General features: G+C 40.2%; 1 protein-coding gene across 2 annotated transcripts; it reads left to right on the top strand.

Moving 5' to 3' along the window:
- Positions 1-7,371: 7,371 nt before the first annotated feature.
- capzb (capping actin protein of muscle Z-line subunit beta) lies at positions 7,372-22,542 on the top strand. 2 transcript variants are annotated; one of them, XM_068593997.1, is made up of 10 exons: positions 7,372-7,689; positions 13,931-14,020; positions 16,137-16,258; positions 16,373-16,486; positions 16,570-16,711; positions 16,936-17,052; positions 17,139-17,204; positions 17,842-17,918; positions 18,318-18,419; positions 21,459-21,544. In XM_068593997.1, the coding sequence occupies exons 1-9, from the start codon at positions 7,687-7,689 to the stop codon at positions 18,409-18,411; spliced, it is 825 nt and encodes a 274-aa protein (XP_068450098.1). In that variant the 5' UTR covers positions 7,372-7,686; the 3' UTR covers positions 18,412-18,419; positions 21,459-21,544. The 2 variants fall into 2 exon arrangements, with proteins under 2 accessions (XP_068450098.1, XP_068450099.1); XM_068593998.1 differs by lacking the exon at positions 18,318-18,419 and having other exon boundaries at positions 7,375-7,689; positions 21,459-22,542.
- The last annotated feature ends 1,084 nt before the right edge of the window (positions 22,543-23,626 follow it).

The following is a 23,626-nucleotide window of genomic DNA, read 5'->3' as shown; positions in this document are numbered from 1 at the left end:
TTCTGGAAGAAAACGGAGGAAGAGTAGGGTGAGGAGGGGGGGCTTATGGGAAGGTTTCAAATGTTCCCCAAAGTAGGAACGAGGCCAGACCGCCTCGATCAGATTCGCAGGACAAAAAGGCAAATGGGAACACAAATCGTGTCCTGCGTTATCTTTGCAATCTGCCAATATCAGTAACACGTTTTTTTTAATTTTAAAATTGAAACACTAATAACTGTGATAATGCAACACAACTGGACAACAGATCCGCACTCGACTGACCGCTGCTTTGATCCATTTTCTTTAACCTAATAAGTTGAAATTATGTCAACATCATGTGCTCATGACAACTTGATTTAATTAAGGCCTCTGTGGTCTGTCAACCACTGAAGACTCAAAGCAAAGCGAATGCTGCAAGGCATTTTAAGGTCAAATGAATACACACATAATATATGTATATATATGTATATATATATATATATATATATATATATATATATATATATATATATATGTATATATATATATATATATATATATATATATATATATATATGTATATATATATATATATATATATATATATATATATATATATATATATGTATATATATATATATATATATACACAGATATATATATATATATACATACATATATATACACATATATATATATACATACATATATATACACATATATATATACATATATACATACACATACATATATACATATATACATACACATATATATATACATATATACATACACATATATATATACATATATACATACATATATATATATATACATATATGTATATATATAATTTATGACAGGGGCTGTATTTCTGCGTACTTTTATTTTTGATACCAGAAAGCAGGCTACATAGCTGATAACATTTTCAATGCCAGACCGTTAACAGAGTAGTTATACAGCATGTTATTACATCTTTTACTTCAGTAATATATCTGTGTACAGTAGTATCAGCTACAAGCAGCAGTCATGCAGCGGCACACGGCTTATATTCACCAACACTGACTTAACAGTTTTAAGCTATTAGGTGAACAAATTGGATTTGCGCAATAAAGAGTCGTAATTATGATTCAACATGAAGCCTTTTTAAATGATTAAACTGGTCATTTGGATTCATCATTGAGATTTTATAGACAGGCACAGACAGGATGGATGGGTTTTGGCTGCCTTGTTAAACCTTGGCTGTGTCCCTGGTCCCACTCCCACACAGCCCATTTCTGCACTTCATCCTACCTGTGGACAGGTGTTCAGCCTGGCTTGTGTCCAGATGGCACCCCTATCTGTCTCATGCTTCACTTGCAAACAAATGTTTTAATGGGCAGGGGACGAGTGACATGGCTTAATTTCTGAGAAAACTGTTAGTGTGATGCAGAGGGAAAATGGGGAGTGTATGTATTAGAGAAAGCATGCAGTGTTTTCTTTGATCTGAAAGTGTAAACCATGTGTTATGTTCAGAGTGCAAAGTGCAGAACTCACCTGTTAGTAATAAGAGCAGACTCCAGTCCAGAAACAGCATTCCTCTGCATTCCACAGATTCTGCTTCACCAGGGGTCTGGATAAACGTGTGCGCCTGCACACGCTCATTCAAACAATCTTTCTTCTCTCCTAGCAGGCCCATGCAACCACACATAAGCGATCAATCACACTCAAAACAACCACGCCAAACAGACTCACGGCCAACGAATACACAAGACGTAAGAGATTCTTCCTGATATGGAGACGTGTGCTATTCCAACTCTGGAAAGAAAACTTATGGTCACAGCAAACACGCTTGTCCAACTCGCACAATTTAAAAGACGACTACAAATCATGGCATACTGAAAATGGCATTCATGAAATTCATGATCTAGCATGAGTGGAGAACAGGCTTGTTATCTACACAATATGGTTTTGAAAGAAATCTACATCTATAAAAACACAAAATGATAATGTTCTTATCACACGTTTGCAAACATAAATTTCTCTCTTTCATCATCATGCGTTAGTCTCCCACCAACTGGATGTTCTTTATTCCATCATTCGGTGCAACTTTTCATCCTCCAACTCTCTAACAGGGCTGCAGATGCTGAACCTGGCCCTCATTCCAAAACAGCAGGAGCTCAAGTCTCCCAGCTCATTAACACAGAAAATTGCCTCCCACCCCAAACCACATTTCATTCTCTTCAAACATGCACATAGAAAAACAAAAGGAGAAACAGATGAAGTTTTCCATAAACTCTTTATTAAATATACACTGACTAGCATTTGATGGACACAATGTGGGACTCGTTGGACGTTAGAGCCATGACAGAAAAGAGCAGCAACACAAACACGGATGCATAATTCCATGGTAAATCCTGCTCATCTTTAGTCCTTCATTACTGATCCTGTAAATGAGCACACACACAAATCATAAAGTATGATATTCTTTGTTTCACCAATCTCTGACAAACAATACGTTTCACCCTCTGCACTCACCTTAACCATGTTGCCATGAACCAGGTATGGTGACCTAAAGTCATGCTGGCAGTTGGAGTATCCCATTCCCAGTCCCAAACCTGAACCAAGTGAGACAGGCCATGCGCGACCTGGTGTGTGGGGGGGGGGGAGACATTTACCGTGAATTATGTTTTAAAGAACTGCTTCCAAACAAGACGAATGCATTTACCAGTCTAACTTAGGAAACAGCACTTACGTTTAAAGAGAAGGACAGAGAACACAACACCCACAGCAAGACCAGTTACTGCAAAGAGGAGAAAAATAATAAGTAAAGTGACTTGAACTACACATCCAAAAATGATTTAACTTTAGTACTGAGGTAATGTGATCACGCCTGATCCACGATAAAAAACGACTGACATGTAAAGCTTTTGTAATGAGGTCAAATTGGTGCTGCTATTATGTCTGATGCAAGAGTTGGTAAATAGCATACGTTAGCAAGACATTGCTCATTAGGAAAAGAGAGGGAGACAAAAAGCAGCAAGAAAGCCCAAACCCCCAAGAAAGAAGGGGTGCGAGAGAGGGGGAACAAGTTTTAACAGAGTCCTTGAGGTGGAGGGCAGAGGAGGTAATGGGTTGAAGAGTGCACACATGTGCAGGTAAGCAATGTGTTGACCCAGTATGGTCAAGCAGAAGGTTAGTCTCAGGGACACAAATGTTGGCTACGTTGTTTAAAATGCTCAGACCGGAGTGGGATCCTGAGGAGGAATGTGTTTGTGCGCTTAGCTTCACCTCGCTGCAGGCCACACCACACCCAATGGCAGGCCAGCCAGCACAGAAAACACATTAAAAAAAAAACTGCCATTTGGGCCCCACCGACTCTTAATTGAATTCAGTAAGCTATGTAGCGTGACCTATTTCTTTTGCACAACTTATAAATGTCAAACAAGACCACAAAGGACCCTGCACACCATCAGAGCAGATCAACAATAAACTATTGTCTTCTGCGTCCATTTCAAGCAAAGATTTCGTTAAATTGAAGGTTTTCAGTCTGTTGCAGCCTCAATCTTTCTTTGCTCTTCAGGCAGAGCAGTTTTGAAACCGCTGATCTTCCACTCGCAGTAATACAGTAAAAGAATTGGCAAAATATGAGGGCTGATCAGCATCTAATTTTGGCGTCCTCTCTCTTTGCCTGGATGTCTCCAAGGGAGATGGTTTATAACAAAAACATTTGTGCTGCAGTAGAATAAACTGTATAACCCCCAAGCCCTTAACAAACTCAGTAAGTTTCCCAGAAAATGAAGTCTAGAGCTAGTTAATGTTACTGCTCGTTAATGTTACTGCATTTCTTTGGAAATGACATCAATAAAGACAATCCAACTTTAGACATAATACTCACATTTGCACGTTTAAAAAGATCGTGACAGCACATTTCTTCGTAGCACTAATGATTGTGATGTTTCTGTGTGGTGAATTGACACGTTCAGGATCTGCACAGCTTGAGTGGAAAGAGTAATCTTACTTAATATGACATGGTGACAGTCATTATATAAACTGAAATAATACAAACAATGTTACTTTAATTGTGCAGCTCTCCTTACGGACTTTAGCATGTATGTGCCCTGGGGATAATTTGCAATAACTGTTACCCTGAAATTACATCTAGTGCCATCATCTAATGAAAATGTAAATATGTATAACCAATAATATGGTTTATGACCTAGACCAGCGACATTCCCATCACCCTGAGAGAATACCAACCTTTTATGTGATTATCGAGTTTATGGTTTGTCTAAAATGAACAATTTGGAATCATAGTTACACCATACTTCACAAAATATGCTAAACTATGTTTTTCTGAGCAAACACAGAAAGTTAGAACTAGCAAAAAAAATGAACTCCTGAGCCAAATGTATGCTGCAGAGTTTCTCTGGCTACCAGAGACACCTTGGCAGAGCCGACAGTTTTGCTACACAGAATGAGCTCAAAGAAAAGCCACAATGCAGAGGTTTTTCCTCCCAGCAGGAAACATATTTCATTGTGCCAAAGTTGATGTCATAAAGTGTCTTTTGGGTCAGATTGTTTGCCAGTCTAAGTATTTGAGTGCTGCACCAACACTGTTTCATATACAACTCACAAACTCTGCAAAAAAAACCATAGTGATTTGTTCCACACTGTTACGCTTGTAGTTTTATCAGGGACGGAAAAAAGAGGAGGAAAAGTGTGAGAGTAATGGAGGAAACCTCTAATCCAGGAAACATCTATTCATTTTACTGACTTCCTCCAAATCCTTGTTATACTTAGCAGATGATTTTGGCAGTAAATTTAAACACGTCTGCAGAATACAACTGAGAACAGCGACTGGTCACAATTAAATGGACTGTACTCGTATAGCGCATTCCTCGTCTTCCGACCTCTCAAAGTGCTTTTCCACTACATGTCACTACATTCACCCATTCATACACAGATGGGAGAGGCTATGCATGGTGCCACCTGCCCATCAAGATTAGCTAGCCATTTATACATCGCCTGCGGGTGGAAATATGGGTTAAGCATCTTGCCCAAGGACACATCGACATGGGCGAGAGGAACCGGTAATCAAATTGTTGATCCTTTGGTCGAAGGACAATCCTGGTCTATCACTGAGCCACAGTCGCCCCATCACCAGTGAAACTACAAGAGATCGTCCACACTGAACTGGGACGTTTTGAAAGGGCACCTCAGTCCATGTCATGCCAGCATTGTCTCTCCAGAGTGGCTGAATCTGAAGCGCCTGACTTTGCCTTTTCCTGTTGACAGGGGAAATCTTTTGTAAAATAATAACATATGTCCTCCCAGACAAGCCTTGAGGCTGGAAGGAAGGAAGTTATGAAGCATCCAATCTCTGAACCCATCGCCTTATAACAGAGATTATGAGCCATCTGTGACAGATGGCTCATAATTATCTAGAATACAACGATCATGATGATATGTAATGGCACCTTCCACTCGATTTCATTATGCTGCTTTCACACATATAAAACAGGATAAAAATCACCAGGTCAGGATGATTCTGCCCGAGAGTATGAGTGCAATGCTCCTTGCTGCTATTTAACTGTGAAATGCGAATTTCCGTAGAGGGTGATAGAGAGATGAGGCGGCCTGAATCAAGATAATTGGTCTCAGGCTGAAAGAGGACGGAATGATCCTTTACGGCTGTGATAACGCGATGCCATCCGTATACGCTGTTACTCTACCGATGACTTTGTTCTCACACTCAATCCGTTAATCAAAACTCAGCTAGTATCCCAACGCAACGTGGTCTTCTTCAATATAATACTTCCCCCAAATAACAAAACACGGTAGTTTCACCCCTTCAGCGGACAGGTTTACCATTGACCTCAGCAAAGTGCCCCAGGATGGTCAGACAGACGTCCCGTAGAAAAGGACCTTGACTGGCAAGTCGCACGGCATATTTACCAGGCGGAAAGTACTACAGAATACCTTAAAGACGCGTTACATAATAATATGCAATTGTGTGAGAAGACATTAACCTGTTTTCACGACTGTATCAGCAAGACAACGGTCCCATTTCCGTCCGTGTTGGTCTGCCATTTTTTCAGCTGTGAGGAAGCTCCTCAAAATATCGCGAGAGAAATATTGAGTCACGTGATCTCGCATGTTCCCGGTTTTTACCTGTGGTTTTTACTGACTGTTTTACTTTGCCCTTCCGTTTGTTTCAGTATTTTATTCATATCCTAAAATAACGTTAACTTTGACGAAACATATCTTTTTTCATAAATCATATTAGTTTAATTCGGCATGATGGGAATAACAACTTGATATGTTAGAGAGTCTAAACGGTACCTTCCTGTTACAAAAATGCATTCACAAACTTGATAGAAATAACATGTATTGGCCCCATCAATTTATGTTACTTTACTTTATTTTATTTAAAACTAACTATGAGAGCCAATTCAATGCTGTGCACGTGTTAATAATTTGACACATGGCACCTTCTTTCTTTAAATATGTTTTACCTCACACATATGGTGTGATATATTTTGAGAAGAAACTTAGGCCACACCTTCATCTTTATTTTTGAAAACGCACAATTGTGTCCATAGTAGCAAACATATTTAAAATTTTAGCTATATTACTCCTCCTTTTATGAAATTCCTCGATGCATCCTGACTAAATGTTGTAAGATGCTGATTTCCTCTTAGTCAATATTATACAGATGGTGGAGAGATGTACAGGCAGGTTGCCCATTTAGAAACAATCCAAGATGCACATGTAGCTTCAGGTCTGAATGCATATTTTAACAATTAAATTGTATCTTTCATTATGGAGAATTGAATTAATGAATCTGAAATATCTATAGATAATAATAATAATAAAACATACTTTTGCTCATTAATCCCTGATATATCATCAAGCAGAAGACATAAATCCAGAGTAAGTAGGGAGTATTTACATTGCTTATTTGAATAAGTGTATGGGACAACGTTCACTCGCATGTGATGTACAACTGTTAAACATTAAAAATGTTACTTCAGATTGTACAAGTTGTGCATTTGGTTAATTATGGGGGAGAACACCAACAAATAATTATATATTTAACTAAATGGCTGGTGGAAGAGTTGGCTATTGAATAACAGTGCAATCAGTACTAGACATACTTTTACATTACAAAGATTTCATTGTGTTTTAATAATGTTTTAGTTTAATTTAGATTTAATTTAGATTTTAAATTAAATTTAGTTTGTCATAATTTCTAATAAAAGTGAATGAAAGGAGTAAAAGGGACTCTGTAAACGTCACATTATTAGCAGTTTCCAGTCATTGTTAGTAGAGCAACGTTGTTGTTATTGTTGTTGTTGTTTTACAACTAAGCGTATTTGCCTATCTACTGCCTTCCCTGAGTGCACATTTACTGCACCACTCCTCTCTTTCCATACTTGGCAATGCCTTTCTTGCTCCTTTGCCATTGGCTGCTGCAGAGAAAGCCCAGAGTGACCCGGATGTGCAACCGAGGCCTGTGTTTTCTGACTGCAGCCTCCTCCTTCCTGTAGCCCGGTTGAGGAAGTGAATTTCGCTGACAGGGCTGGGTTCAGTGAGGGAGAGGCGAACAAAACATCTTCCGCGGGGGACTCTAAAAACAACACATCAAGAACAGACGCGAGGAGTAACTTGTTGAACCATAGTAAAGCTAAGGTGTACAGTCATCGGTAAAATCGTGCCCCCTGCCCCGCTGAGACCGCCGCAGACATGGTAAGGGCCGCGGTAGAGCTGGAGGAGAGAGGGACGGAGACAGGGTTCTGGTGGGGCTGCTGCTAATGGCTAGGGGTGCTAAGCTAAGCTAACGCTAGCTGGCGCTAGATAGTAACCTGAAGGCAGCAGCAGGGGATTCAAGTGTATAAATCACCGATACACATCTAAGTTACTGTGTTTGCAAAAACTTCCCCGTATCGAATACGAATTAATTGGGTCCGTGGCGAAGCTAGCAGCTGTTTCTACTAACTAGTTAGCTAGCAGGTAGCCAAGCTGGATGCTCCGTAGTCATAAAGTTAGCACAGGATGTTTTGGATTTGAGACAAGTACGTGTACAGTATTAGTGAGGAGTCTGAATATAAGGTGTGCACACCCAGCTCCCTCCCCACACACACACACACACACACACACACACACACACACACACACACACACACACACACACACGGTCATACAGTCGTGCACCACTCACGCACACAGGCTAATATAGTCAAGCGCCGGGTTGCCTGTAGCTAAAATAAGACTCCTTGCTCCTCCTATTCCTAACCATGACAAGCTGTCAACCTCCTCAAGGCGTTCCTGGCTTGCGAGTTTGATCTTAACTTTGCTAAAATTGAATATAGAAAATGTTAAACTTAAACCATTAAATTACATTAGCAATTATTGTTTACCCATTCTATGTTTTTGAGCATTTTCCTGTCTAATCCGTTTATATGGCAGTGACATCACTGTAATTGATCATGTATTATTGTTCGAAAAATTATGTGACTTGAGCTACTCTAGCATAATGGAGAATTATTTTGTACTTTTAAAAAAAAATATGTTTTGTAGTGAAGGCAAAAATGTCTTGTGCCTAAGTTTGGAAGAGCAGCTGGTTTTCCTCCCTAGCCGCCCAATCTCATCGGCCTCACTTCATCCGTTCTGCTGGCTGAGCCTCACCGCCTCCCCTGACCCCGGGGGTTGTTGGTCTGAGCTAGTGTTTACACAGAGACAGGAGCGCTGGTAAACACTGTGTCAAGGAGCGCAGGTGTCTGATGGTGCGGACTGATTCATCAGCTGAGAGAGATTTTAAGACAGGCAAAAAGCAACTCAGAGGAGAGGAAATGGCACAGGATTTATTGCCTAGAATTTCTGTTATGTTCAGGGTCATCTTTGAGAAAAATGTTTATGGAAAAAGAGTTCTCTACTTTATAACATGTCATTGTCCTTTAACCTGCCAGCAGTTGAATATACTCTGTTAAGCTTTTGCACCTAAAAGGAATCACTTGATAGATAAGCCAAGTTGGAGAGTTTTGTCAACATCTAAAAGGGAAGTGACAAAAATGAGTAAAACAAATAATGTAGCTGGGCAAAACAATATTTCTTTTTTGGGCTGTTTTTATTTTTCCATAATGATTATGACATTTATAATGAATTTAAATTGATATACGTTTGTAAACACATTTATACAATATGGGAAGTTAAACTAAATTCAGGTACTGTAAAATGTTATAACTACGGTAGTAGTGGCTTTTATGACACTGTCTGATAATGCTCGGATGAAAATTAATGAGATATACACAGTTACCTGTTAGGGTTAGCGTAATAATGGGTTTTTCCCTCTAGTATTACTCAACTTCCTACATCTGCTTGTACATTCCCTAGAGTTTCATGTCGTGGCTGGTCTGTCCTTCCATGCTCACTGCTATCCTGCTGCTCACTGCATACTTAAGGGAGAGAAACGAAAACCCCTAGGGGAGGGCCATGCAGTGCTGAGCTGTCTTTTCTGTGTCTTCAACAGTTGTCAATATGAATACATACATTTAGTCTTTATTGATGTGACTGCGTAAAGTGAAATATTTGACATTTCGTTTATCCTAAAAATGCAGCACAACAAAGAGACTGTTTTTAAAAGGAATGTCTTCTCCAGGATAAAACCTACAGGAATGTTTATCTGGAAAAGTTAGATCATTGTAATGATAGTGAGTTATAATTATTAGTGTTTGTTGCAAACCACACATTTTATAGTATTTCTAACAGTTGTATAAAACCTACCTTCAGTTCCTTTATTCATATAGTCATTGTTTCAAAATACTGATTGATCGGTCGCATCGTACATTCGCTTTGCAGTAATTAAGCAGCTCTTCAGGTCACAATGTTGGGAGTTTGCCCAATAAGACACGATCAGCCATCAGGTGCTAGTGTTCGACAATTTATTGTGGGTCGTACACCACCAGGCTGAAGTTGGTTTGACAATCATATGTGGCCATGTTTTTCCAATTTCCTGTGAGAAACTCTGAAATGTATGCCTCCCTAACTGCCATTTGTTCAGTTAATTTGTTCTGCTATGATTCTGTCAGCTTGTTCTTGTTCTTCAAACACAGTGTTTGACAGGGATCACTGTGTGGGAAGATGGTGAGATATTATGGTCTGTCAGGATGTTTGTGTGGAAGAGATTGGATCAGAGATTGATAGCCCAGTCAGTGATGTCCGACCAGATGTTTTGAGTTCTTTGTGTTGCTCCAGACAACCCAGCTGCCACAGTCGGGGAAGTTTTCACAGGATCATAATGGATGCATTAAAACGTCAAGAGTCCTTTACTTGAATCGACAGCTTTGTGCAGTGAGAAAACAAATCATCTTGAGGAGGGCTGTGCGGTATACCGGTTTCAGTATTCCGTACGGTATGAATTTTTCACATACAGTCATAACACAACATCTGTTGTTGTTCTGCGCCAGTAAGCACATTTTATTGTTCACAGTTCAACACTGAGTGTGCAGCAAAGCTACTTACATGTCAGGGTTCTAAGTTCAGTCATGGTGAAAAATTACAAGGCCAAATTGCATGCTGGCAAATGCAAGTTGCCGGGCGGCGAACAGCTGTTTGTGTGGCTTGTCTTCCGCGTTTCTCAATATCCCAGAATGCATTTTGGCACGAGCAAACGGAGAACAATGGCGGATGAGAAATCAAAACTGGAGTCTCTGAATACTACTGTTGTTGAGTCACAAAATGTAATTTGAGGATGTTTTCTGGCAAGAAGTTAGTTGTTTAAGTTTCAAATCTGTGGTCGGTTTTGTTAGCGTGAAAATTATTGGATGCCTGCTGTAGCTTCCAGAAGAATTCAGTTCGACCAACTTCTCTTTTTCATAATTTATTTCCTCGATCACAGGTAAAGTAACAAGCTCTGCAGTTGCAAAGGCAGGGAGTCGTCCAGTCAACGCAGGTTGACCGTCTAAGACATCACCCCGAACAGCCGGAAGTTCGGCTCTTTAATACGCGGTTTTCCGTCATCAACATATCATAAGAAAAGTAACATTTAATTGGCTCTAAACTGTCAAGAGGAGGAGAATTCTGTGTTCTCATCTCTTCTCACAGAAAGGAACGTGCAACGTCCGGTCTGCTTCTCTCTTATGTCAATATACTGATAAACAGGTGTGTGTGTTGAGGAGTGCAGGCGTGTGACCAAAGTTCCCTTGAGAACTAGACATTTCTAGACACAACTAGAGCTGCATAGCTGTGTTGTACTGACCTCGCTAACCTAACCTGAACTTCACTAGACATGAATATGAAAAGCATCTACAGAAATTTTAGATTTATATTATCAGTTTGTCAAGAATCAGCCGACTAAAAGAGTTACCGGCGGTTTGAAGTCCTGCTCGTGGGACCGATGAGCCTCGTCGCCATGGGCCGTCAGCGCACTGCTGCCGGCCAAGAGCAGCCTGATCTCAGCAGGACTTTTTTAAATGATTCGCCTGCTCCGATTTCTCCGGAGAGGTTCAATCTTTATTAGTTTATTATTCATTAATGGTAACCTTACATCAGTTTGATGGAGGGAAAGGTTAAGACTTATAACTTAAGATTTTAATTTAACTTTTGAGCCACAGGCAGTTTACTCAATACCAATACAGTAATATGTACTCTTCCAGTTTTTTGTGTGCGAGCTATAACCAGCATGCAATTTGACTTTGTAATTTTATAAATATATAATTATTAATTTTACCAACTATTGTGTCCCAAAGTGTTGTGTTGTGGTGTTTAACCCTGTTAAAGAGCGTTAGTTGTGGGTTATCAATTGTTGTTATGAAGTTGAATACACAACTAAAGTTTGAACCATGACACATAAGTATCCTGCTGCGCTTTCAACATTAACCTGTTAAAAAATAATGTTGTTGCCGGCACTTGTTACGGCTTAATACGGCTAGCTGACTACACTGCTGTGTAGTTGGCCGGCGGCTAAAAAAAAAAAAATACTGTGAAACCATCAGAATCTTACAAAATACAGTGATATGAATTTTGGGCCATATCACACAGCCTTAATGTTCAGTACTAAGAGCATGATCATTATTAGTAGTAGTATTAGTATTATATCAATATATCATAGTCTTGTAAAAGTATATATTTGGCTTTTCTACTTGTCTGATGCCACTCAACTGTCTTGTACTGGCAACATACAAAACCAGACGGCAACTTCCGGTTCTGGTGATGCCGATGCAGAAGTGTCTTTAAACTGGCATTCTCTCTGGATTTATTACCTCAGTAAACAATACAGGATGATGTTCAGTTAGTCAATTATTCTCCCATTTAGAGTCAAATAGACCATAAACCGGGGTATGCTTGACATGTTGCCACCGCTACCAGGCACGTATTTCCATTCAAGATGGTGACGGTGAAATCGCCGGACTTAAGGCTTTATAACAGCAGTCCAGAAACCAATGGTTGTCGTCACAATGACTACGTTCTCTTCTTATATAAAGACTATGTACAAACCCAAAGATACAATTTAAGTTTTGCCTAAATTGCAGTTGTGTTGTCATTTACTGATTTGTTGTTCATCTCAGTACAACTCATCCTCATTGAAAATGCCTCCCGCCACACCACCTTTTGAGGATAAGCTGATTCCACCTGTTCTCTTTGACACACGTCTCACTGCCAAATGAACGCATCTTTTGACAGCTGAAGGACATGTTAGTTAGTTTGATAGCAAAATTTGACCTTATTTAATTTCATACATCACAAAAGTATTTGGCGCCAATTACTATTTCATCTCAAACAATTTTTTTCTTTGCAAATTCTCACATGACAAATCATGAGTGCCGTTCTGCCGAGTGAGCTCAAATGTGTCTGTAATTTCACAGTGCAAGCAAAGTTTGCCTGCAAGGGTGTGGATATTTCCTGCACAGCAACTCTTCTTATACCCTCTTACAAAATGTAACAGGCCTTCATTGTTGTGCTGTTTGTGAGATGGGATGGAGCTTGTTTTGTTTTTTCTTTTAGAGAGCAAAGCAATACTGAGTCCTCTTCAAAATCAATAGTCCTCATTCTGCATAAAAATATATTTAAAAGTTTAAGTTATTGTGAAGCTTAACAGTTTGAGTTAGTCTACATATTTCTTGGAACAAAGTCTTGTGTTTTTGTCAGGCAGTATTTACTTGATGAGCTGCAGAAGCGGGAAAGTATCTCAAAGAAGACATTTTCTACGCAAAAGGTTGTATCTTGAAATGGAAGAGTCTCGCTTGTTTTGTCTAGTGGACGGCTGAAGCCTCATAATGTGCTCAAGACAAGACGGCACCTCAGGAGATGTGGAAACCTTGTGTGTGTGTGTTTTGTGTTGTTGGGGCAGGAAGATTCTGGATTTGAACACAACTTTCTTAATCCTCAGCAAAAACATAATGCTGAAGTCCAAGTGAACGCATCAATTAAAAGAAAACGTTTCTACTTTAACTGTAGTGAGAAACACTGAACTAATTAAGTGTTGTAACTTTGCGCTCAGTTAAAATGCCAGCACAAGAAGTACTCTCAATTATTGAATAGTCAATATTTGACGTACATGGTTTTACAATACAGAACGCTTTATGAGTAAGTCACTTTTTGTATCTAGAGACAAGAGTGATACCATTTTCCCAAAAAGTTCTTTAATGTTGTGGAGTTCATTTTTTCTTCGTTCTTTCTAAATATGAATATTACATCTGTCAAATTGCCTAACAACAAATTTCACACACAACAGTTGTTTGAAACACGGTCATATGGGGTCACCACTCACTTTTAGTTTCAGGATTTGTCATTTGTCATCATTTAAGGAGATAAAATAAATGTTTTTGTAAGTAAATTAGATGCAAATATAAACATACCAGTATCCAGTAACACACTGAATGTGACACAAACGATTTAGTCTGGAGGAAAGCTGCAGGGCTGTGAAGCTATGAACAGATGTATTTAACTGTAATCTGACAGTACAGTGTTATAATCGTCTCTTTGTCTTCAGAATGACCAGCAGCTGGACTGTGCCCTGGACCTGATGAGGCGTCTGCCTCCTCAGCAGATCGAGAAAAACCTCAGTGACCTCATTGACCTGGTGAGTTACTGTCTTTGCTTTGTCTCCTCAGAGGAAAACACGCACAGTCTTATCCAGACGTGTTTAGATTAAATATACAATATACTCTGTTTTGTATAATAATGTGTCTGGTATGTTTTTCCCCAGAAAAACAAACCTATGAATATGCAATAATTGAGTCAAGATGTCGCCAACTTCCCCGTAGCTATATGTTCACTGGAGGCTCACCATGTCACACATAACTCTAGAACGGGGTGATGATTCAATATAAGAACTTATCGACTTTCAATGAAATCTAAATGTGATGAACTCGTACAGTGAGACACAGTAAAAAACTTTTGTTTTCCAAAATTTACTTTGAAAATCTGATGGTTGTCCTCAAAAATTCTGAATACAATTGTAAAATAGTCCATGCTTTTTATTCTTCAAGTAATTAATTCACACACTAGCCTCCAAAAGTAGACTTTTTCATATATAAATTAGGGGTCTCCAATCTTTTTGTGACTAAGAGCTACCTGGAGGTTAGAGCATCGTATGGAGGATGGCCACTTTTTTTAATTGAGATCTTTGGTTTACCTTTTTAGATAATAAATATCATACATTTAATACAATACACACTTTTGTTTGATTGTATAGCTCTTTCATGATGATTTTAATGTTTGTAAAGTGCTTTGGAGTATTTTGAAAAGCGCTATATATCAAATGTATTATTATGATTATTAATTAATAATCATAATATTATGATGATTATTAATAATAATAATCACCATAATAATAACCTACATTCTTTAGAAGTCTGAGGAATTAATATGGTTGGAAGCTCCATTTATTTCTCAAGCAGGGCTGTTATTTCAACATCATTATTTTATACTTAAATAATGACAACAGACTCAAAGCAGACAAGTACACAATATATATTTGTAACACTTGCAGCGATATTCTTAACAAAGCCATTAGACCATATACCAGACCAAACATATTAAAATATGTCAATACTTATATGGACACGGGTCCCGACCCACAAACTGCCAACTTTATTTATTATAAATATTCAAGTCATGACTTAAAGCCAAAGACAGTCTCCATCTCCTTCCGCATGGAGCAGCTACCACTGGAGAGGTTTTTTATTGAAAATCTTCAGTGCAACACACAAACATTTTGAAATTGTGAGGCGAGTTTTGTGGGTTTTAACACAGCATTGCCAGCTGACTGTGACAAATTAAGCTCAATCAGACAGAAATCAAATCACACTTTTGCCATTGTTTGCATGACAACTTGTGTTGTGGGCCTATGTGTTCCTTTCCACCCAGACCCCCTACTCGCCTTCCTCCTCCCTCACCTTTAACCTCCCTCTACCCGGGCATCGGCTCTCTCCTCACCTATTTCACTGTGTCCGGTTGTTAGCGATTATTATCGCAGCTGTCAATCACTGCTAGGCACTTTTTGGCTCCACCAACTCTGCTCAAACTCTTCCTGGTGACTCAGAATCACCTGAAATCACCTCAGTCCTTCCTGTTGGTCCCACTTCTCTCCCTTTTCTCCCTACCACACTCGTCCCACTGGGTTGTGTTCCCCCCTCTTTCCCTTGTCTCATCCAGTCTGGGCTGCCAGGTGTGTGTTTGGGGGTGGGGGGATTTCTTTTTTTTTTTTTAAGGAAACAGTGCCTCCTTTGTGTCTTTACTCTTATTTAGGAGGACATAGAGAGGGGAGTCCATGTCAGTCTGTGAGAAGTAATTTGTACCAACGAATCCTTTTTAGGTATTATGTTTCTCATTGATATTTAATTACAGCTCTCCTCAGTAACCTCTGCTCGTGGAGCTCGAAGGTGAAAGAAAAGACATAAACTTGCAGTAAATTTTTGAGCAAAATGAGAGGATTAAATACAAGGCTACTTTTTGAACTCTACTTCAGTCCCCGCAAATTTTAGAATTTGGCATCTCGTACAAGAAGTCTGCATTGGCAAAAATAGCTCGCTCTTAAGTTTCTTGCTGACACTCAAGACAAACAGAACACTTTTAATAACTTCTCTGAGTAGTTAAGATGTGTGACAAACTTCTGTGGAATGTTTTGTAGCTGATCATAGCGCTGCTCTGGAAAACAATCTGCTGATGTTGAGCTTTCTCTGGTTTGTGTCCAGGTGCCCAGTCTGTGTGAAGACCTCCTCTCCTCTGTGGACCAGCCCTTGAAGATTGCCCGGGACAAGGTGGTGGGGAAAGACTATCTGCTCTGTGATTACAATCGAGACGGCGACTCCTACAGGTGGAGTTTAATACTGCACCTCAGTCATGGACAAGGAACATTAACTACATTATGAGCAGTTCATCTGTTCAATAGATCTTTTAATGGGTTTTTGTAATGTCCTTAATTCACCAGATCCCCGTGGAGTAATAAGTATGAACCACCTATTGAAGACGGTGCAATGCCTTCAGCTCGCCTGAGGAAACTCGAGGTCGAAGCCAATAACGCCTTTGACCAGTACAGAGACCTGTGAGTTCCAAGGAAGCGATCTCATGGGAAGTTTTAATAAACGGTCAGTCTCGCCCTTTGGTGACCTCTGATGTGTTTTTCAGGTACTTTGAGGGTGGTGTGTCCTCTGTGTACCTCTGGGACTTGGATCACGGCTTCGCTGGAGTTATTCTCATTAAGAAGGCTGGGGATGGATCCAAGAAGATCAAGGGGTGTTGGGACTCCATCCATGTGGTGGAGGTGCAGGTGAGAATCAGCTGATGTGAAATAGGTTAACATTTTAATTGAAACCTTTGGTTTTCTCAGAGGCAGTGAGAACGGGCAAAGACAACCTGTGCATGACATCTGCAGCTGACGTTTGACATTGATTAAACGCAAGAGATTTGTATCAGAAATCTTTAGACTGCGGTGTAAAACCTCCCAGTTTAGTCTGGAGTATCGTCTCATTCCTTTGTCTGTTGTGCGAGCAGGAGAAGTCCAGCGGTCGTACTGCTCACTACAAACTCACCTCCACCGTCATGCTGTGGCTCCAGACAACCAAGACCGGCTCCGGCACCATGAACCTGGGCGGCAGTCTTACAAGACAGGTACGTGTTGAACTAAACATGAAACCACTGCTCGCACCGCCGACCTCTGTAAGCACCCGTGAACTCAACGCCTTATCTTTTCACAGATGGAAAAAGATGAGACGGTCGGAGAGTCCTCACCCCACATCGCCAACATTGGCCGCCTTGTCGAAGTCAGTACATCTGCTGAATTTTTCCATGTTTCACTTTTTGGACTGATTTAACTCACCTGCAGTGAAATGACTCGAGTCATTTTCACTCACAGTAAAAAAAAAAGGGATGTTTGGGCCGCTAATCACACCGTCCTGTCGATGAAACCGTCCTGTAGTTTTAAAAACACGAGTGTGAAACTGATTATGAAACAATAACATTAACATACTGCTTCTGTATTCTCGACTCAGGAAAGGGCGGTAATTAAAGAGTGATTAAACTCTATCTGGCTTTTTCTTTTACATTTATAGGTCAACAACTATGCAATCTGCAATTTCCTACATTAAAATCAGATGAAATGCATTTAATTTATAGAAATATTTTTTAGAGGCGCTGATTCAACTTCATGATCATTTTGAATGTTGTGGTTTGTGGTAATGTTGATTTGTAATGCATCATAACGGGTAAGAAAAACCCCTCTCTGTATAGTATAATATAATACAATTGTGCAACACGAATGGAGAAAAGCCGGTGTCACTGTGCATCATGTTCACACGCCTCCATATCTAGTCAGTGAGGTAATTGTCTAAAAATGTACTCGTTGATAATCGGAGAAAAGAGACGGACTTAAAGTTAAGAATGTCTTGATTTGTGTTCCAGGATATGGAGAACAAGATTCGCTCCACGCTGAATGAAATCTACTTTGGGAAGACCAAGGACATCGTCAACGGCCTAAGGTACTACACAAGTTGCTTCAGTGACTTTCCACCTGCTCTTCTTTTACAGGATCTCCAGTCAGCAGCGTCTGCAGAAACTCTTTTACGAGTCTCACCGTGAGAAGAGTCAGTTTACTCCAACGGCTGACCTGTCCAACAGCTATTGTCTTCCTTCCATCTTTTGTCAATTTCTGTCATTTGTTATTTAAAATTTTATTTAAAACCTACCTTTGCTTCCCCTCTTTTCAGTTGTATTATTTCTGTATTCTCTTCACCTCCTCCTCCCCTATCCCTCTCCTATGACCCTTTTTTTTATCGCCTTCTGCCCCACATTTCTTCTGCCATTCTTCTCATCCTCTGTCCTCCTGTCAATCCCTCTCGTCACCTCTCCTTCCCTGCTGCCTCTCCTCTGTACTGCAGATCTATTGAGTCTTTGCCTGATAACCAAAAGTACCGGCAGCTCCAGAAGGAGCTGTCGCAGGTCCTCACCCAGCGTCAAATCTTCATTGACTAGGGTCAAAGGTACAGCTTGGCATGTGTGTCTTGGTGTGTTTATTTTAGTGTGTATTGGTAAGTACAAAATAACTCTGTCCGTAACTCTGTCCGTATAAATACAGTTTTTATCTACAACAAGCCAACCGTGAAAGTAAAGTAGAAAATTATACAAATCATAAAAGCCTGAACACAACAGGTCATTTTATACAGAATCAGAATTGGCTTTATTGGCCATGTGTGTACACCAGCGGCTTCTAAGCTTTCTCTGAAGACTCGCGTGACCATTAACATGCGCTGTGATTGATCAGTGACTCTAGCGTCTCACCTAGAATCTCAAGACTTACTGATGACCCCTTTCCCATAGATGGTTATGTGCATCTGATAAGTGAAATGCTGATTATGTTTTTTTTTAATTAATTTTTTTACATCTGTTGTCGTATTTAATCATAAACAAGCCACACAGCTGTAGTTGCTGCTGCACCTGGGGGTGCTGATGCTTCTCAACGCGGCCTCTACCTGCGCTAAGGTGTGCACCTTGATTCAGGGAGAGGTTGTCGCCGGCGCAGCTGTGCTGCAATGTCATGTCTGCACTGTGCAGGGTCAGTGTGGTGGTTTTGTTGATAGATTTGGACAACATGCGTTGTTGTTGACGTGACAGGTTGAGCTCCCCCCTTGGTGTGCTGCCCCTCGTTGGGCCCATTTCCTCCACTGTGATGCTCTAGAGCGGCTTGGAAAGGCTCGGGCCGAAGGTGGCACGGCGGCTCCGGCCGCGTGCTTGAGAGAGCCCTAGCCCGGACATCGCCGCTTCCCGGGGCCGTGGACTATGTGCTTGTTGTGACTTCTCTCCCCGCCGGAGAGGGACGCGCCCCCTGCTCCCGGCGCGACTCTCGACCGGTGCGCACTGTCCTTAGTGCACGTCAACCTTGTAACACGGACCAAGAAGTCTAACGCACGTGCGAGTCAGAGGGATCTGAAACCCTGTGGCGCAGTGAAAGCTCGGCCTGGCTCGCATCTTGCTCACAGCGTCTTCTTTTCTTTTTGTTCTCATCATGTGGAGCAGCGCCGCAGGTCAGTGCCCTCCCCCCGTATGTTTTAGGTGAAGCCGTGTGGCGGAGCGGGTGGTGGAGTATATGAACGCCAGTGTGTCGGTCTGTGACAGTAACTCCAGGGACACTTTTTCCTCTCAGTCCGCCTTTCATGTGGACTATACAGCACTCATTGAAAGCCTAGGTCTGAATCCCACGGCCCGACGCTGGTGTACACAGACAAGTGAATTTGACTCCGGTTGCTCTCGTCTTATGATATACAAAAAGCAAGATAAATATTAAAAAACATTAAAGATAATACAACACAGAAATGCAGCATCAACGTTAACAATTAACGAGTGAGTACAATATAAATATATATGGAGAATAATAATTATATAAACATTTGCTGCAGATCTATTAATCAGTGATGGTAAGTTAAAAAAAAAGGTCTACTCTCGGGACTAATGTCATCACACGTCATTCCAATATTCAGAAATATAAAAATATTTTTTTCCCAGAATAGTTAAAAAATAAAACATTTCTACTGCACGCAAACTAACAGCATGGATTTTGCCTCAAACTGCATGGTATTGTCATAAATTGAACAACACTAAAAGGAATGTTATTGAGTCTTTCAGCTCATACATGATTAATTAACGGTGATTGATTTGGTTATACTCAAACAAACTGCTCCCCAAAGCAAATAAAACTAAATAAAATTCCAGAACTGAATTAATACTAAACATAAACAGAACATTTATAATGATCTATTATCAGTTTCCCTCACCAAAGCCCAACTTCAAGCCGTTATTCAGCCTCCTTCCCAACAAGCTCAGAGGACATGGCGGATACCAAGAGATGCGTTCTGTCGTCTAGCAACCGCCGTGAGAGACGGCGTGTCCTCCAGGATCAGCGCCAGTCCCGCGGGTCTCGGATGGCTCGATGTATTTTGTGTTTGTGAGGGTTCGTGCTCTCGGGTGACTCTGGAGTGTGTATGTGGGACTGTGTGCTTATTATTAATACATGTCCCTGCTCCTCAGTGTTGAGCAGCTGTGCAGCCATGTTGTGCGTGTGTTGTTTACCTTGTAGTCTAACAGACGAGCACAAACCATGTTGGATTATTCAAAGCAGTCGCCACCCCTGATGTTTTGCAGTTTGTTGCCCAAATAAGGTTTTCTTAAAAGGCGTGTTTATTCTGAGTGCAGAGGAGTGAGTGAGTGTGAAAGCACCGCTTTGTTATGATACCTGAAACATCTGTTTAACAGAATGACTTTCTTCAGAAACTCAAATAGATTTAAGGTTTAAACTTTACCTAGAAACGGTCCATTCATATATCAATTACTTGCTCTGTGGTACTATAAATTCTTGAATTGTTTTGTTGCATTCATCCACAGTTAACAGAACATTTTAAAAATAGTGATGGCTCCATGGATTTAAATAATTTGGCTTGGCATTCATTGTGTTTAAAGTTGTTGGGTTTTAACGGAGATGCATACATTGTGTGCATTGCTGGATTATACACACCAGTTGTGTGTAAACAGATGTTTTGATATATTTCTGTCGCTAAAGGCTGCGACTCAATGCGAGAAAAACAGTTTCCTTCAAGAATTCAAGGAAACAGTGGATGAGTCATTTTTTTAAAGAAGTCTTTTTCTTTCTCTTTAAAGCAAATGGTGTAAACATTTAGATTTTATATTTGCCATTAATTATTCAACTTAACATAACTTCAACAAAATGTAACGGACTGTGAATCCTGCTGGAGGGCAGGAGAAGCTCATGGTCCAACTGCATGTCATCAGATAACTAACTGTTGTTTTTTATTTGCCTGACATCAAAGTGTGCTGTGTGTGATGGTGATGATTATTCTTCATCTTCTCTCCACACAGGAGTTGCTGTGCCGTGTGTCTGACTTTGCTCTTGAGCTTACAGTGTTTTCTGTCTCGCTGGGAAAACGTTTCCAGTCTCTCTCGCCGTTTTTTTCCCATTGTGCTCTGGTAGACGCTGATGGTTTCTCTTCTCTCTGTCTTCTCTCTCACAGGAGCGTTCAGACTCTGGCTGACAAGTCAAAGCAGGAGGCTCTGAAGGTCGACCTGATGGAGGCACTCAAACGCAAACAAACCAGCTAGAGTTGCTACTGTTTTATGTTTCTCTCTTCTGTCTCTCACTCTCTCTGCCTCATCGCCGCCATCTTTTCTCTGTTAATTTACTTCTCTCCCTCCAAGCCTGTTTCAGTGCTGCACTCTTGTTTATTTGTGGAAAAACAAAAAAAGGAGAAAATGCATAGCTTTTTATTTGTTTTTTTTTGTCTGTCTGGTTTTGTTTTCATGCATCTCATCTACCATGAAGCCATTCACTCACGCTCCCTCTCTCTCTTCACCCCTCTCTTCTCTTCCATGTTATAAATATAATAATAGTATTACCATGGTTAATGATAATCTTACAGTGTGAGGGTCATTGTAGTCATAATCCCTGATGTTCTCACAGCTAATGTGTCCGCGGTCGGTTTCAAATGAGCAACTTTGGCCCAGCGTTTCCTCTGTGTCGAGGAACCGGGCGCCGTGCTGTAGGCTCGCCGGGGCCGTCCTTTTTATGAACATCAAATTTATCTCAAGCACCTACTTTTGTGTACGACACCCCCCTGATATATTTGTATAAAATTATTACTGTCGGTGTATAACTTTCAGTCTTATGGTTAAACTGTGTAACCACGAGGGCGGCCTTCGGTTTGCGTTACAAGCTTTTTGCTCTTTATTCCACTCTGTCCGCGTGCATGTGAGCCTGTGTGGGGCTGCAGCGAGTGGAAATGTGGACTTATCAAACATGGGGATGGACTGTTATAATCACCGGGTGATTACACCCACGTCGTCAACCCAGCCCCCCCTACACTGTGTATAACATGACATGCCTCCCGTCTGTTCAGCTTATTCAACTTTTCTCTCTCCTCACCTATTACGTCATTGTTGGGGGTCACAGTTTGTCATTGTGTCTCAGTGGAAACCTTTGTCTGTTTCCATTTTGGAGGGGAATCTTTTTGTTGTATTTTTGTTTTGTTTTTATTTTGTAAAGCTTATGATTCATATTGTATTAGAGCCTCCAGCAACAATAAAAACAGTAAAAAGCTGCTCTTATTTGTTTGTTCATTTTGTGAGGTAAGGCACAGTACAGCTGGTTGACAACATAACAAACTGCATTACTAATCACTTTACTAAGAATCTCCTTATGAAGCAGAATATATATGCTGAATAGAACAATGTAATTGTTTATAAGATAAAGTAGCAAAACCCAATTGTAATACTAACATTTATAAAATAATGAATATTAGCGGTAAACATTAATGAACTATTTAAAAGCAACTAAGTCTCCTGTAAATAGTTTGTGGACGAGAGTATTTTGATTGGGCTGTTATGTTGTCAACACTGAGAACATGCGTCAGGTGACAGCATCGTTGGTGTTAAGTTGGTCAGCATGTTCAGTTGTTGGCACGTGTGTTGTGCCTGCAGAGGTTTCAGGGCTGCGATTCGTCTCTGGATATCTGCGAGAAGGATTTAAATGTGTTGGGGTTGTCAGGAGGTGGTTATGAATTGATTGAGATAAAATATGGTGTGATGAACTGAAAAGAGTTGGCGATGAAAGGAAAGTCGACAAACTAAATGTTACATTTCGGTAACGTAATGTGAAGTTTAGGAGGCAAAAGTTATGCTACTTTTTGTAATATTGGTGTTCAGGGAGAAATGCACCTAAAAAGAAAAAAGGGGTTCATGGCCTGTCTGACTAGATCACCACTGAAAATGTTTTGGAAAATGATCTCTCGAAAATCTAGGACCCTGATAAAATCTTTATAACTTCATATTGTGTTATATATGTTTTAAAATGTAAATGCTGGAAACATCTTCACAACGCTAATATTTAGCCGGTCTACGGCTCCAGCGACACGCACCATATAAAGTAAATAAAATATGCCATTAACATGCAGCGTTTAAGTGATTTAATCCCACAAAATTCATCAATATAAATCTAAAATTATAACTTTCTGAGATGTTATTGTGCGATTTACTTTTATTTAAAGTACTTTAGTTGGCTACTTTTACCTACTATAAAAATATAAATGCATGATTTTTGGTTTGCAACAGATGACTTCTGTATTTTGTCATTGCTACTTTAATGACCTGAATATATTCTCCCCCTCTTAACAGAGATACTGTAAAT

Source organism: Clinocottus analis, unplaced genomic scaffold (genome assembly GCF_023055335.1).
Source record: "Clinocottus analis isolate CAN_PGR_092001 unplaced genomic scaffold, fCliAna1.0.p SCAF_3, whole genome shotgun sequence".
Taxonomy (NCBI): Eukaryota; Metazoa; Chordata; class Actinopteri; order Perciformes; family Cottidae; genus Clinocottus; species Clinocottus analis.
The sequence above is the reverse complement of the archived record's forward strand: the minus strand, read 5'-3'. Positions and strand labels throughout refer to the sequence as shown.

Excerpts from the sequence above, each read along its gene's own strand:
- capzb (XM_068593997.1), top strand. Across the intron at positions 14,021-16,136 it reads TCAGTGACCTCATTGACCTG|GTGCCCAGTCTGTGTGAAGA; the intron begins GTGAGTTACTGT and ends GTTTGTGTCCAG. Across the intron at positions 17,053-17,138 it reads GCGGCAGTCTTACAAGACAG|ATGGAAAAAGATGAGACGGT; the intron begins GTACGTGTTGAA and ends ATCTTTTCACAG.